This window comes from Cetorhinus maximus, chromosome 4 (genome assembly GCF_964194155.1).
Source record: "Cetorhinus maximus chromosome 4, sCetMax3.hap1.1, whole genome shotgun sequence".
Taxonomy (NCBI): domain Eukaryota; kingdom Metazoa; phylum Chordata; class Chondrichthyes; order Lamniformes; family Cetorhinidae; genus Cetorhinus; species Cetorhinus maximus.
Window position 1 is genome coordinate 140136179 of NC_135882.1, and position 13112 is coordinate 140149290.

The following is a 13112-nucleotide window of genomic DNA, read 5'->3' on the forward strand; positions in this document are numbered from 1 at the left end:
CAAAATTCTGAAGCTCCCTACATAACGAGGCTGCGGAAGTCCAGATGGACTGTAAGAGTTCAAGAAGGCAGCTCACCACCATCTTCTCATGGGCAAGAAGGAACAAACAATAAATACCAGCCTGCAGAAAAACTCATACCCAAGAATTAATATTTCTAACAATAGAACCATTATGTGTTTAAAAGCTGCTGAAAATCCACTGCCCTCATAGGGGTCTTGTGGTCACTCTTGGGTTTCTATCAGTTGCTGAGCAAGTATAAAGGTTTAAGGGTTTAGGTCATTTATCCAATTTTAAAAACAATGGCACAGCTTTAATATGAGTGCATGCTTTGAAAAGAGAAATGAGGTGAGAAAATGTGTCTAATATAATTCTCTATAATTAAAAAAAGCTAGTTTATTTTCTCCATCAGTTCATTCTTCTTCCTTAATCTGCTGAAGGCACTGAGGTACAGTCGCAACTTCCTTGTTCCTCTATTATCTCATCCAAGTGGCACTGCAGTGGTTCTTTGTAGTGGCAGTAGACTATTTGACTCTCGAGGGCATTGCAGTAAAATCTGACGCAGCATTATTCTTTCCAGTAGTTGTCAAGTGGATAGCAACGAGGAATGGGAAGCTTGGCTGGCCTTTGCATAGAATTACACAGGATATAACACACAGAAACAGGCCATTCAGCCCAACCAGTCCATGCTAGATTTTATGCTCCACTCAAGCCTCCTTCCATCCTTCCTTAACTTAGACTATCAGTACAAACTTCATTTCCCCTCTCTTCTATTTAGCCTCCTCTGAAATGCATCTATAATATTCACCTCAATTAATCCCTGTAGAAGTGAATTCCAATTTCTCACCACTCTCTGGATAAAGCTGTTTCTTTGGAATTGCTTATTTGATTTCTTGGTGACAATCTTATATTGTTGATTTCTTGTGGAAACACTCTCCGTGACTCTCCCCTATCAAAACATTTCATAATTTTAAAGACCTTTGGTAGGTTGCCCTCTCAGCTTTCTCTTTTCAAGAGAAAAGACACTAAGCCTGCACATCATTTGTGAATAGGTATAGCCTCACAATTATGGTATCATCCTTGTAAATCATATTTTGCACTTCCTCCAGTGCCTCTATATCCTTTTCATTATATGGCAACCAGACCTGTACAGATTATGGTCTAACCAAAGTTTGATAGAAGTTCAGCATAATTCTCTACTTTAAAATTCAATCACTCCAGAAATAAACCCTGATGCATGGTTCAATTTTTTATGGGTTTACTGACTTGTGATCCATCTTTTGGTGATGAGTATTTTTTTTTGCTCCATTACTCCATTTAAATTCTTATTTTTTAAGTAATATGCAAGTGATCTCCTATTTTTCTTACCTAAATGTAATACCCCATATTTATCTAATGTTGAAATTAATTTTCCAATTAGATATAATTATATAAGTTTATTAATGTTTTCTTGTAATTTGTTGCAGACCTCCTCAGTGTTGACCATCTCTCCTTATGACCCCAGAGATGCTGTGGCCTAATGTAACACTTAAGATCGGTTAACTAGATCAGCAAACACATCACAAAGCTTACAGCAATGCAGGCAATGAAATTGGGCTTTTCCTGAACTTTACGACTTAACATCTACTGAGATAACAGAGACAGTTACAATAGATCAAGTAGTAATTTTTTTCAGAAGTGGTTTAAGTTATTTAAGTTATTTCATTTCCTAGAACAGATGAAAAAGCAAAGCACAACACCTTGTTGTATCTCTTAGATGTAATTTGGAGCATTTCACATAGATTGAATCACTTTGAAGTGCAGTGATTGTTGCAATGTAACCAAATACAACAGCCCTTCAGGCGTAGCAAAATCCCACAGTTATATGATGAACATCAGTTGATCTGTTTTTGGTGGTTTTCTTTTCACCTTTACCTTGAAAGAATTAAAGAAAAAATACATTTATACAGCACCTTTCATATCCTTGTGGTATCTCAAAGTTCTTCATGGCGAATGAATTATTTTTGAAATGTAGTTACTTATTTTATAAGCAAAAACCATAATTATTAGTGGCAATGGATCTTTAATTTCCACATGAATCAGTGGAACAAGCAGGCTGAACGTTGGTTTAACATCACCATTAAAAGATAATCTGCCTGCATAGTTTTAATATTGCACTAGAGTATTTGAAATCGTGCTAAAGCTCTGGGTGGAACTCATAGCCTTCTGACCCTGAGGCAAGAGCGGAATTTATTCACAGGTATGAGTAATGCTGACATAACCATATTTATTTCCCATTCTTAGTAGCAATAAGGAGACAATGGTTTGCCTTGAACTACAGCGGACAAAGGCGGGATTAGGATTTTGCAACCCAGTCAAGGGCCTAAGTGTTTTCAGTCCCTTGGTGAGTCCATTGGTGAGCCCAAGCAGGCTGAACTTTCACCCAAATCTACTTTATTTTTGCACTGTTTATCTAAATGGATCTTCTTTATCAGCAGCAAAACCAAGAGCCATACTGCCCTGCATTTGTCAACCAGCAAACAAATTACCAGATATATTGAATACAATTACATAAACATACCATGGAAATCAAAACAATGCAGTACAATAACTACTTTCTCTCTTGTAGCTGATCTGCTGCTCAACAGCATTATAATAGGCTTAGAATATAAGAACTTAAGAAATAGGAGCAGAAGTAGACCATTTGGCTCCTCTAGCCTACTCTGCCATTCAATAAGATCACGTTTGACTTGATGCGGCCTTAACTCCACTTACCTGCTGCTGTGCCCGTGACTCCCATAACCATTGACTCCCTTGTAGATCAAAAATCTGTCTAACTCAGCCTTGAATATATTCAATGATACAGCATCCGCTGCTTATTGGGAAAGAGAGTTCCAAAGTTTAATGACCCTCTGGGAGAGGAAATTCCTCCTCATTACATCTTAAATGAGAAACCCCTTATTCTAAAACTGTGTCCCATGAGGGGAGGCATCCTCTCAGCATTTACCTGTCAAGCCCCCTCAGAATCTTATGTTTCATTTATCTAAACTCCAATGAATATAGGCCCAACTTGCTCAACCTTTCCTCATAAAACAACCCTTTTATTCTATCGTTTCAGATCAATTATTTTTTTGATCCTGTAAGACTAACTCTTCTGTCACTCAATCCCTCCTATCTTCCACTCTATTACAGACCTTCATTTGCCCTTGCCCTATAACACCCTTTGCTCAAACCTATTACATCTCTAACTTTTCCCAGTTCTGATGAAATGTGATCCACCTGAAATGTTAACTTTGTTTCTCTCTCCACAGATTCTGCCTGACCTGAGTATTTCTAGCATTTTCTGTTTGTATTCCATTTACCTTCCTAATTGCTTGTCGTATCTGCACGCTAGCTTTCAGAGTTTCATGTACGAGGACACTCAGATCCCTCTGTAGCACAGCATTCTGCAGTCTATCTCTATTTAATTAATACTTTTCTTTTCCATTCTTCCTGCCAAAGTGGACAATTTCATATTTTCCCACACTATGCTTCATCTACCAAATATTTTGCCCAATCTATGTCCCTTTGTAGACTCTTTGCATCCTCCTCACAACTTGCTTTCCTACCTATATAACATATATTTACAATGATTAGTTCTAATAACAAATACCCATAAACTCCTCAGGCGACAAATCGCCTTTCATTCTCTAACTCAATGATGTCACTCCCTGGGTTAGAGGGCGGAGTCTCACTGTGAAGCTCCGCCAATCCGCACGATAGCCTGTGTGCGCTTCACGTCCCGCCCATCCTTCGTTCCGACTGGTTGCTAACTTCCTATTTGTCGCGTTGCTAAGGGTAACGGAGAGTGGTATTGGCTCTGGAAGCTGTCTGTCAATACGATTTCGCCAAGGGGGAGGGGTTGAGAGACATCCGGGAGATCGGGTGGCGGGTCTCGAGCCGAGTTCGGAGAGAGGTGGCTGCTGTATGCAGGGTTTAGGGTTGGGGAGAGTGAGTGAGAATCACCATTACCGCCGGGGGGGGGGAAGGAAGGAAGGGAGGGTGCAGGCTTCACAGGGTTCGGAGGTTTATGTTCCCGCCGGACCGATTTGGTTGGGTTTTTAATTTCATTGCGGGCAGGCTGGAGTGGTATGACGGAGAGCGGAGCGGAGAGCGAGCTGCGAGGGAATGGCAGTGTTCGCAAGGTGAGGCTGAGTGCTGGGGGACAGGGCGGCGGGCCGCGTTTCCATGGAGACAGACACCTGTCAGCGGGCCAGTGCGTGTGGGATTTAAAGACAGGCAGAGTGTAGGACACAGTATATACTGTAATGATTGAAAATGCAGGCAGAATGGCACATGCCGAATATATATTGTTATCACTAACAGTGCAGGGAGAGTGCAACACATCGAATGTATACTGCAATTAATGCAGAGAGAGAGTGCAGCACAATATATGCTGTTACTATTAAAATACAGGGAGAGTGGAACGCATTGTGTGCTATACCAGAACCATTGAAAATGCAGGGCGCGTAACATAGACTATACTATGTGCTGTAATGCAGAGAGTAACATACAGGATTTATAATGTAATCATTAACAATGCAGAGTGTAATATACAGAATATGTACTATAATCATAACTAGTACAGGGAGAATAGAACACAATGCATATTATAATAGTGTAACACATCCAGGGAATTTGGCATCTGCAATATCTATAATAATACATTACCAGTATTGTTTATTGCATTTTGGGGAAGGCGGTAACGTAGTGGTAATAACACTGGACTAGTATTCCAGAGATTCAAATCCCACCATGGCAACTGGTGGAATTTAAATCCAATTAATAAATCTGGAATGTAATCATGGCCATGACAACAATCATTGATTATTGTACAAACCCATCGGGTTTACTACTGCCCTTTAGGGAAGGAAATCTGTCATCTTACCAGGTCAGGCCTACATCTGACTCCAGATGCACAGCGATGTGGTTGGCTCTTAGCTGTCCTCTGAAATGGTCTAACAAACCACTCAGTTCAAGGGCAATTCAGGATGGACAACAAATGCTGGCCTTGCCAGCAATGCCTACACCCCATGAAAGAATATATTTAAAAAAATTATAGCATCAATTCTGTATGTTACACTTGTCCTATATTTATTACAGAAGCATGTGTATAGTAGTTGTAGTAGTAGACTCCTTGTTGTTTGAGTATATCCAAGTTGTAGGTGATTTCAAAGCTCTCACTTTTTACAACTAAACCTGTGCGAAGGAATCTGATTATAGTGGAGGAAGGGTGTGCACTGCTGCATGCACACTGTCAGTTGCTTTTATATGACCCCAGAGATAAGAAGGATCCAAGACATTTGGGTAGCTTGGCAGCTGCAGTGGATGCCCGATACAGGTTGTTTCACTTCTTTTGCTCATTGCTGCAGTCCTGAAGGGCTGCCAATCAAAGCTTGTGGAGCAAGGTAAGGAGATAGGCCCCAAGAACTACCTCAGCCAGTATGGGAATTGAATCTGTACTGTTGGCATTATTCTACACCACACTCTTAGTCAACTGAACTAACTGCCTCCCCATATGTGTAACATAATAATAAACTTAGAGTTTTTGCTCTTTTTGGCTCTTCACAGAGGTTACCTGTTTTGGTGGGAGAGGTAGTAAGGGAATGAGGTAATGTTAAGTCATGATGTTCTGGCCATTATGGTACGGGGCAGGCTTGCATAATATACTGTCTATTTTTTTTTAATGGCTGCATATAGAAGAAACTACAGATAAATGGGTAAAGAGTTACAGATAGAAATACAGGAGAAATTGTGCAATGTGTACAGGAAAAGTTTAATCCATGTAGATCCCAAGCCTAGCTTGCATCACAGCTACCCAAAAAGCATTATCGGTGCTACAGTGATATGCTGAAGGCACTTTATTTTGTCACTGACTATAGGACAGGAAGAGTAAATTCCAATCAACCAAATCCATTCCAGTGACTATGTGCCACTCAATTCTGAACAAAGTTCCAAAGGAAAATACATATGAATAGAAATGTGTTGGGTCTGTGGAAATTATTCATCAGGAACATGCTCATAATATTGACACCTCAATTTTCCAAGATAAGATATAATCACAATGCAGAAATGGCTTGATTTTAAAAAGCCTGCAGATGGTAGGGAGAAGTGAGAATGAGGTGTTATACAATTTTGAGAATTGAAGAAAGAATAAGTTAGTGTAGGCAATGTTGAGCCTCAGTGCATAGTTGCACACTTCTACTGATGAGAACTGGTACCAGCATAGAGCAATTCCAGGCTGCCTACTTAGCAGCATAATTACATATTGTAAAGTTTCACTGATTATTATAGATCTGCAGGTTCTCTTTGTCTAGGCACATAGAAATATAGGAACAGGAGTAAGCTATTCGGCCCATCAAGCCTATTCTGCCATTCAACTTGATCATGGCTGATCATCTACCTCAATGCCATTTTCCTGCACTATCTCCAATATGGATGATGTCATTGCTCTGCAGAAATCTATCAATTGCTACCTTGAACATACTCAATGATTGAGCTTCCACAGCCCTCTAGGGTAGAGAATTCCAAAGATTCACCACCCTCTGAGTGAATAAATTCCTCCTCATCTCAGCCTTAAATGGCCTACCACTTATTCTGAGATTGTCTATTGAATATGTTATTTTTGAGGGTCTGCATGATTTATCCTTGGGTTTTTTTAAAAAAACATATTAGCTCTCTCAGTAAATAGGGCAGATGGTAGCGTAGTGGTTATATCAGTGGGCTAGTAACCCAGAGGCTGAGACTCATACTTAAGGACATGGGTTTAAATCCCAATGCTGGTGGCAGTTGGTGGAATTTAAACTCAATAAAAAACGAACAAGATGCCATTGTCGATTGTCATAAAAACCCATCTGGTTCACTGATGTCGTTTAGGGAAGGAAATCTGCCATCCTTACCTGGTCTGGCCTACATGTAACTCCAGACCCACTGCAATGTGGTTGACTCTTAACTGCCCTCTGAAATGGTCTAGCAAACCACTCAGTTCAAGGACAATTAAGGATGGACAACATGAAAGAATGAAGAATTTTTTTTTTAAAACTAAGAAGGGTTTGAGGTTAGGAAAACATTTGCTACTGTATATACTCGTGTAAATGTCGATCTCATGTGAAAGTGACTTTTAGCCTAAACGTTTTTCACATACCTTGTATAAAAGTTGACCCTAGTTTTTTCAGTGATCTTACCATGCTGTGATTATTAATTACTTGCTGATAATTATTACGATTCATTAATTTGAAGGCATGCACGGGAACCTTTAGATTTTCTCTCCACCAATTCTATCGGCAATCTCCCAACCGTTCGACAAAACACATGATCTATCACAATGTCTTTTTGAAGGATTAACAAGTGCACTGCTTAATTTAAACTGGAGAAAAAAGTGGCAGAATGGTTTAAGAAGCGTTGGCAAAATGTTCATGTGCTCACCTGTAGAGCTGCACCACCCAACGTCCACAGAGAATTGAAGAAAGATGGTATTCCAAAGTTCACTATCAGTGCCAGGGGGTGCACAAGATTCATGAAAAGGCATGATTTCCTCCATCAGGAAACAAATTGCACAGCATCTACCACCTGAACTCAATGGTAAAATCATCAGATTCCACTGTTTTGTCATCTGATATTGAGAAGTCCTATATTGGAAATATGCATGGAGCATGGATGAATTTCAACACGCCAACAAACAGAACCATTACCAAGATTGTTGAAAAACTCATCCTTGTAAAGATGACAAGAAGGTGTGGTTAACAGTATTTCCATCATGTACAGCGGATGGCACAAAATTGATTGGTGACGTTTTCATCCATGTTCATGAGAAAGGCTAGATGGACGAAGGCGATCACAAGAAGTAGATCAAAGAAGTGTGGAATTTAAGACTAGGAGAGCTAAGGAAGGAAAAATGTTTGTTCATCTGGGACTTGTTCAAATCCCAGCTCGTTGAAAATGTAGTCAGTGACGTGGCAGCTATTCCCAGTGATCTTTTGAGTGTAGTTCAGCCCTTCGATGTGTTGTAAATAATCCTCTTAAGGACAGTTTCTGAAAGATGTAAAAGGCTTGGAATTTGGAAGGTGAAAAAACATTCACTAAGGGTAGAAATATGCAAGCACCCTCACTAGCAAAGTTGTGTCAATCAATGGGTGGTAGATGCATGGAATGAACTTGATCCCAATATTGTTATAAATCATTTCTAAAATATGGAATATCAGATGTGCGTGAGGATGCCAAGTATGATTACATGTGGAATGATGATGCCGAAGTTATTACCGGTGATAAAACTGAGGAAGATCCATGCAATGATGTTTTACAAGCAGGCGATTGGGGTGATTGTTCAGTGATTCAGACGGTGATCAGAGTAATTTCGTTGGATTTCAATGTGAAATGTTGTAGTTAATTCTATATGTTTATATTGCATTGGATGAAGTGTGCATAGTTTATAATATTTTTTAAAAGTGCTAATTAATATGAATTCTTAAGTGTTGTTGGCTTTATTCCATTGCACCAGTCTTTTTTTGCATTTCTGTTGGGCCCAAATCAAACGATCACATTAACCCCTCAAAAGCATTACCCCTGTAAAAGTTGGCCTGACTTATTGCCTTAAAAATTTGGCTCAAAAATTCAACTTTTATATGATTTGCAAAGACTTGTTGGTGCACTGAATGTTTTTTTTTTTATTATTCATTTTACAGGATGTGGGCTTTGCTGGCTGGGCCAGCATTTATTGCCCATTCCAAGTTGCCCTTGAGAAGGTGGTGGTGAGCTACCTTCTTGAACTGCTGCAGTCCATATGGGGTAGATACACCCACAGTGTTGTTAGGGAGGGAGTTCCAGGATATTGACCCAGTGACAGTGAAGGAACAGCAATATATTTCCAAGTCAGGATGGTGAGTGGCTTGGCGGGGAACTTGCAGGTGGTGGTGTTCCCATCTGTCTGCTGCCCTTGTCCTTCTAAATGGTAGTGGCCGCAGGTTTGGAAGGTGCTGTTGAAGTTTTGGCATGCGGTTGTTGAAACAGAAACCATTGTATCTCTTATGTGAAAAATGGTTCAGTATTTGAAGCAACTAGAGAGTCATAGCTATGGAGAGAGCACATGGAGTTAAGATTGGATTGCTTCAGCAAAAAAAGGCAGCGCAGACCCAATGGGCCAAATGGGCTCCTTCTATTCTATAAACCTCTGTTGTTAGTAGGTAATTTAAAATACTGTGCAAAAACAAATCTAAACGGTTCTGAGACATAATTTTAGGCTGTTTAAAAGCAGGTTACTTAGCCTCTGAGTACCCATGAGGTAATACCTAGTTGCATCAGCTGAGCCTTTGGTGATAAATTGTCAGTTAAAGTTACATTGTAGACAACCAATATTTGACTGTGTTCTTAAACAGAGTATTGTTGGCCTCTGTTGAGTTGCAGTTCCTTAATCTTTAACTTTCCTCTGAATGGTCTAACAAGCAATTCCATTATATCAAATAGTATAATGGGAGCACCTTCATGAAATTATGGTGACCTATATTACAGATGTGGTTGAGGGCTGTTATACAACCAACATTTAGAAAGCCAAATGTCAAACAAAGTAAGATAAAGTGTAAAAGCAAAATACTGCAGATGCTGGAAATCTGAAACAAAAACAGAAAATGCTGGAAAAACTCAGCAGACCTTACAGCATCTGTGGAAAGAAAGACAGAGTTAAAGTTTCGAGTCTGTATGACTCTTCAGAGCTAAAGAGAAGTAAAAAGGTGATAAAATTTATACTGTGTAAGGGGGGTGGAGCAGGTGAAGCTGGATAGAAGGCCAGCGATAGTTGGGGGCAAAGGAGAAATTGCCAAAGATGTCATGAACAAAAGGACAAAAGGGTGTTAATGGTAGTGGTGCTGGCTAAAGGAGGTGCTGATGGTGGCATTAAGGTCAGAAAGCAGAATGTAATAATAGCAGGACAAGAGTAAGCACCCTGGAAAGAACAACATGAACAAGTGACAGATGGCCTGGTGGGGGGAGGAGGCAGTGATGGGGAAAAAAGATTGAAAATAGGATAAAAGTTGGGGGTAAAACAATGAATAAAAATAAGGAAATAAAAAATAAAAATTAAAATGAATATTAAGAAAAGGGGTGAGAATGGAGGAGAGAGTTCACGGTCTGAAGTTGTTGAACTCAGTGTTAAGTCTGGAAGGCTGTAAAGTGTCTAATCAGAAGATGAGGTGCTATTCCTCCAGTTTGTGTTGGGCTTCATTGGAACATTGCAGCAGGCCAAGGACGGATATGTGGGCATGAGAGCAGGATGGTGTGTAGAAATGGCAAGTGATGGGAAAGTCTGGGTCATGCTTGCGGACAGACCGAAGGTGTTCTGCAAAGCAGTCACTCAGTCTGCGTTTCTCTCCAATGTAGAGGAGACAGCACTGGGAGCAGTGAATGCAGTAGACCAAACTGAGGGAGGTGCAGGATGTCCCTTTGAATGTGGAGGTTGGTGGGGTGAAAAGTGAGGACAAGGGGGACCCCAATATGGTTCTGGGAGGGAGAGGAAGGCGTGAGGGAAGAGGCGCGGGAGATGGGTTGGACATGGTTGAGGGCCCTGCCAACCACAGTGAGTGGGAAACCTTGGTTAAGGAAGAAAGTGTCAGATAAAGTGTAGTTATTTAAAGAGACCTGAGTGGAAGAATAATGAGATATTTAGTAGGGGTGAATGAAAAGTTCAGAGACTTTACAGTCTGGCCAGCCTTGTTACAAAAATTAACTGGTCTCACTGTAGACACCTTTCTTCAACCTCCCTGTGCAGCTCAGCTGAAAAGCAAATGGTGGATTAGGGAATTAAAGATACATTCTACATGTAATGCCTTGCATTCCCCTGCCCAACACCGCCTTGAAGAGTCTCTCGAGATTATCAGCTATTACTTCATTTGTCGAGCGTGAGGTTATCTCCTTGGAGATTTCTGCTAGAGTCACTTACACTGAGAAACTGTTGATAGTGCTTTACTGATTTCCGTAGGATTTCCATTCCTATCTCTAAATCATCCTGTGGATAAGATATATACCTGCATTTCACTTAATCCTGATGTTAATGCTGAAATTGAGCTCCTGTATCCTATGGGACATGCAGTTTCTGTTTTTATCTAAAATTAGAATAAGTTTGGAATAACAGCTACCAGGGGGAGAGGCTATTGAAAAATATTTTTCAACCTTGCTTGTTTACCTGATTATGTGCATCTGTTTTTTTTAAGGTGCAGTATCCATGAAATTGATACCTTTAGCATAAGCCTCTGAAGGTGTTGTAACAGAATTAAGATTGATCATGTGCTAGTATCAAATCCTTGGAGAGGGTGCAGAGATGATTTTACAAGAATGGTGGCAGCAATGAGGTATTTCAGTTATGTAGATAAGCTGGCATTGTCCTCCTTAGAGCAGGGAAGGATAAAGGGAGATTTAATCTTTTTATTCTTTCGTGGGATTTGGACATCACTGGTGAGGCCAGCATTTGTTGCCCACCCCTAATTGCCCTTGAGAAGGTGGTGGTGAGCCACTGTCTTGAACTACTGCTCTCCATATGATGTAACTACATCCAAAGTGCTATTAGGAAGAGTATTGACCCAGCAAGTGTGAGGAACTGCGATTATAGTTCCAAGTCGGAAAGATTTGTGGCTTGGAGGGGAATTAGCAGGTGGCGGTGTTTCCACGTGCCTGCTGCCCTTTTTGGTGGTAGAGGTCACAGGTTTGGAAGGTGCTTTTGAAGGAATATTGGTGAATTGATGCAGTGCATCTTGTAGATGGTACAGACTGCTGCCACAGGGTGTCAGCAGTGGGAGGAAGTGAATGTTTAAGGATGTAAATGTGTTGGAAGCGGTCCAGAGAAGGTTTACAGACCAATACCGGGAATGGGTGGATTGTTTTATGAGGAAAAGTTGGACAGACTAGGATTGTATCCGCTGGAGTTGAGAAGAGTAAGAGGTGACTTGATTGAAATGTATAAGATCCTGAGGGGTCTTGACAGGGTGGGTGTGGAGAGGATGTTTCCTCTTGTGGATGAATCTAGAACTAAGGTTCACTGTTTAAAAATAAGGGGTCATCCATTTAAAATAGAGATGAGGCGAAATTTTTTCACTCAGAGGACCGTGTGCCTTTGGAATTCTCTCTTCCTGGAAAGGTGGTGGAAGCAGAATCTTTGAATATTTTTAAGGCAGAGGTGAATGGACTCTTGGTAAGCAAGGGGATGCTAGGTTATCGGGGGTAGGTGGAATGCAGATTTCAGGTCAGCCATGATCTTAAATGGCAGAGCAGGCTCAATGGGCTGAACGGCCTACTCCTGCTCCTTGCTCGTATGTTTGTAAGGTGGTGGATGGGGTGCCAGTCAAGCAGGCTGCTTTGTCCTGGATAGCGTCATACCAGGCAACATCCTTGTGAACCAATTCTCGCTAATACCTCAACATCCTACTATAGTATGAAACTTAATACTGTAACTGTGATCTTGTGTAGTTTGAGCTGCACTCATCTGGGCAAGTGGAGAGGATTCCATCATACTTCTGACTTGTGCCTTGTCGATGGTGGACAGGGTTTGGAGAGTCAGCAGATGCATTACTTCCCTCAGAATTTCCAGTCTCTAACCTGCTCTTGTAGCCACAGTATTTATATGGCTGCCTTTCTAGCCACCGGATTTGGAGGATCTTGCAAAGGCACTGCTGGTGGTACTTCTCCAGTTCTTTGAGGTGCCTGCTATAGGTTATCCAAGTTTCCAAAGCATAAAGGAGCGCAGGGATCATTACTGTATGGTAAACCATGACCTTAGTCTTGGGTTTGAGATTCTGGTCCTCAAATACTCGTTTCCTCAGTTGGCCAGTGGCTGAGCTGGCACATTGGAGGCAGGTTGGTTTTTGATTAAAGTTTTAATAAGGTTAAAATAACAGCTATGTGTAAGGGTATGTGGAACATTCCTTGTTCCAGTCCTACTCGGCACCCTCCCATAACTCTTTCTCCGGTACATCGATGACTGTTTTGATGCCACTTCATGCTCTCGTTTGGACCTGGAAAAATGTATTAATTTTGCTTTCAATTTCCACCCCTCCATCACTTTCACATGGTCCGTCACTGACACTTCCCTTCCCTTCCTTGACCTCTCTGTCTCAAT

The 13112-nt window shown here is 40.9% G+C and overlaps 1 protein-coding gene across 3 annotated transcripts in view; it reads left to right on the top strand.

The window, feature by feature from the left end:
- Positions 1-3918: 3918 nt before the first annotated feature.
- rhpn1 (rhophilin, Rho GTPase binding protein 1) overlaps positions 3919-13112 on the top strand; it is a 124917-nt gene continuing 115723 nt past the window's right edge. The window contains exon 1 of one of the 3 annotated variants that reach the window (XM_078540930.1): positions 3919-4161. In XM_078540930.1, the coding sequence (XP_078397056.1) occupies positions 4108-4161 (54 nt within the window). In that variant the 5' untranslated portion in view covers positions 3919-4107. The remainder of the gene's footprint in view (positions 4162-13112) is intronic. The other 2 variants (XM_078540929.1, XM_078540931.1) reach the window with 2 other exon arrangements.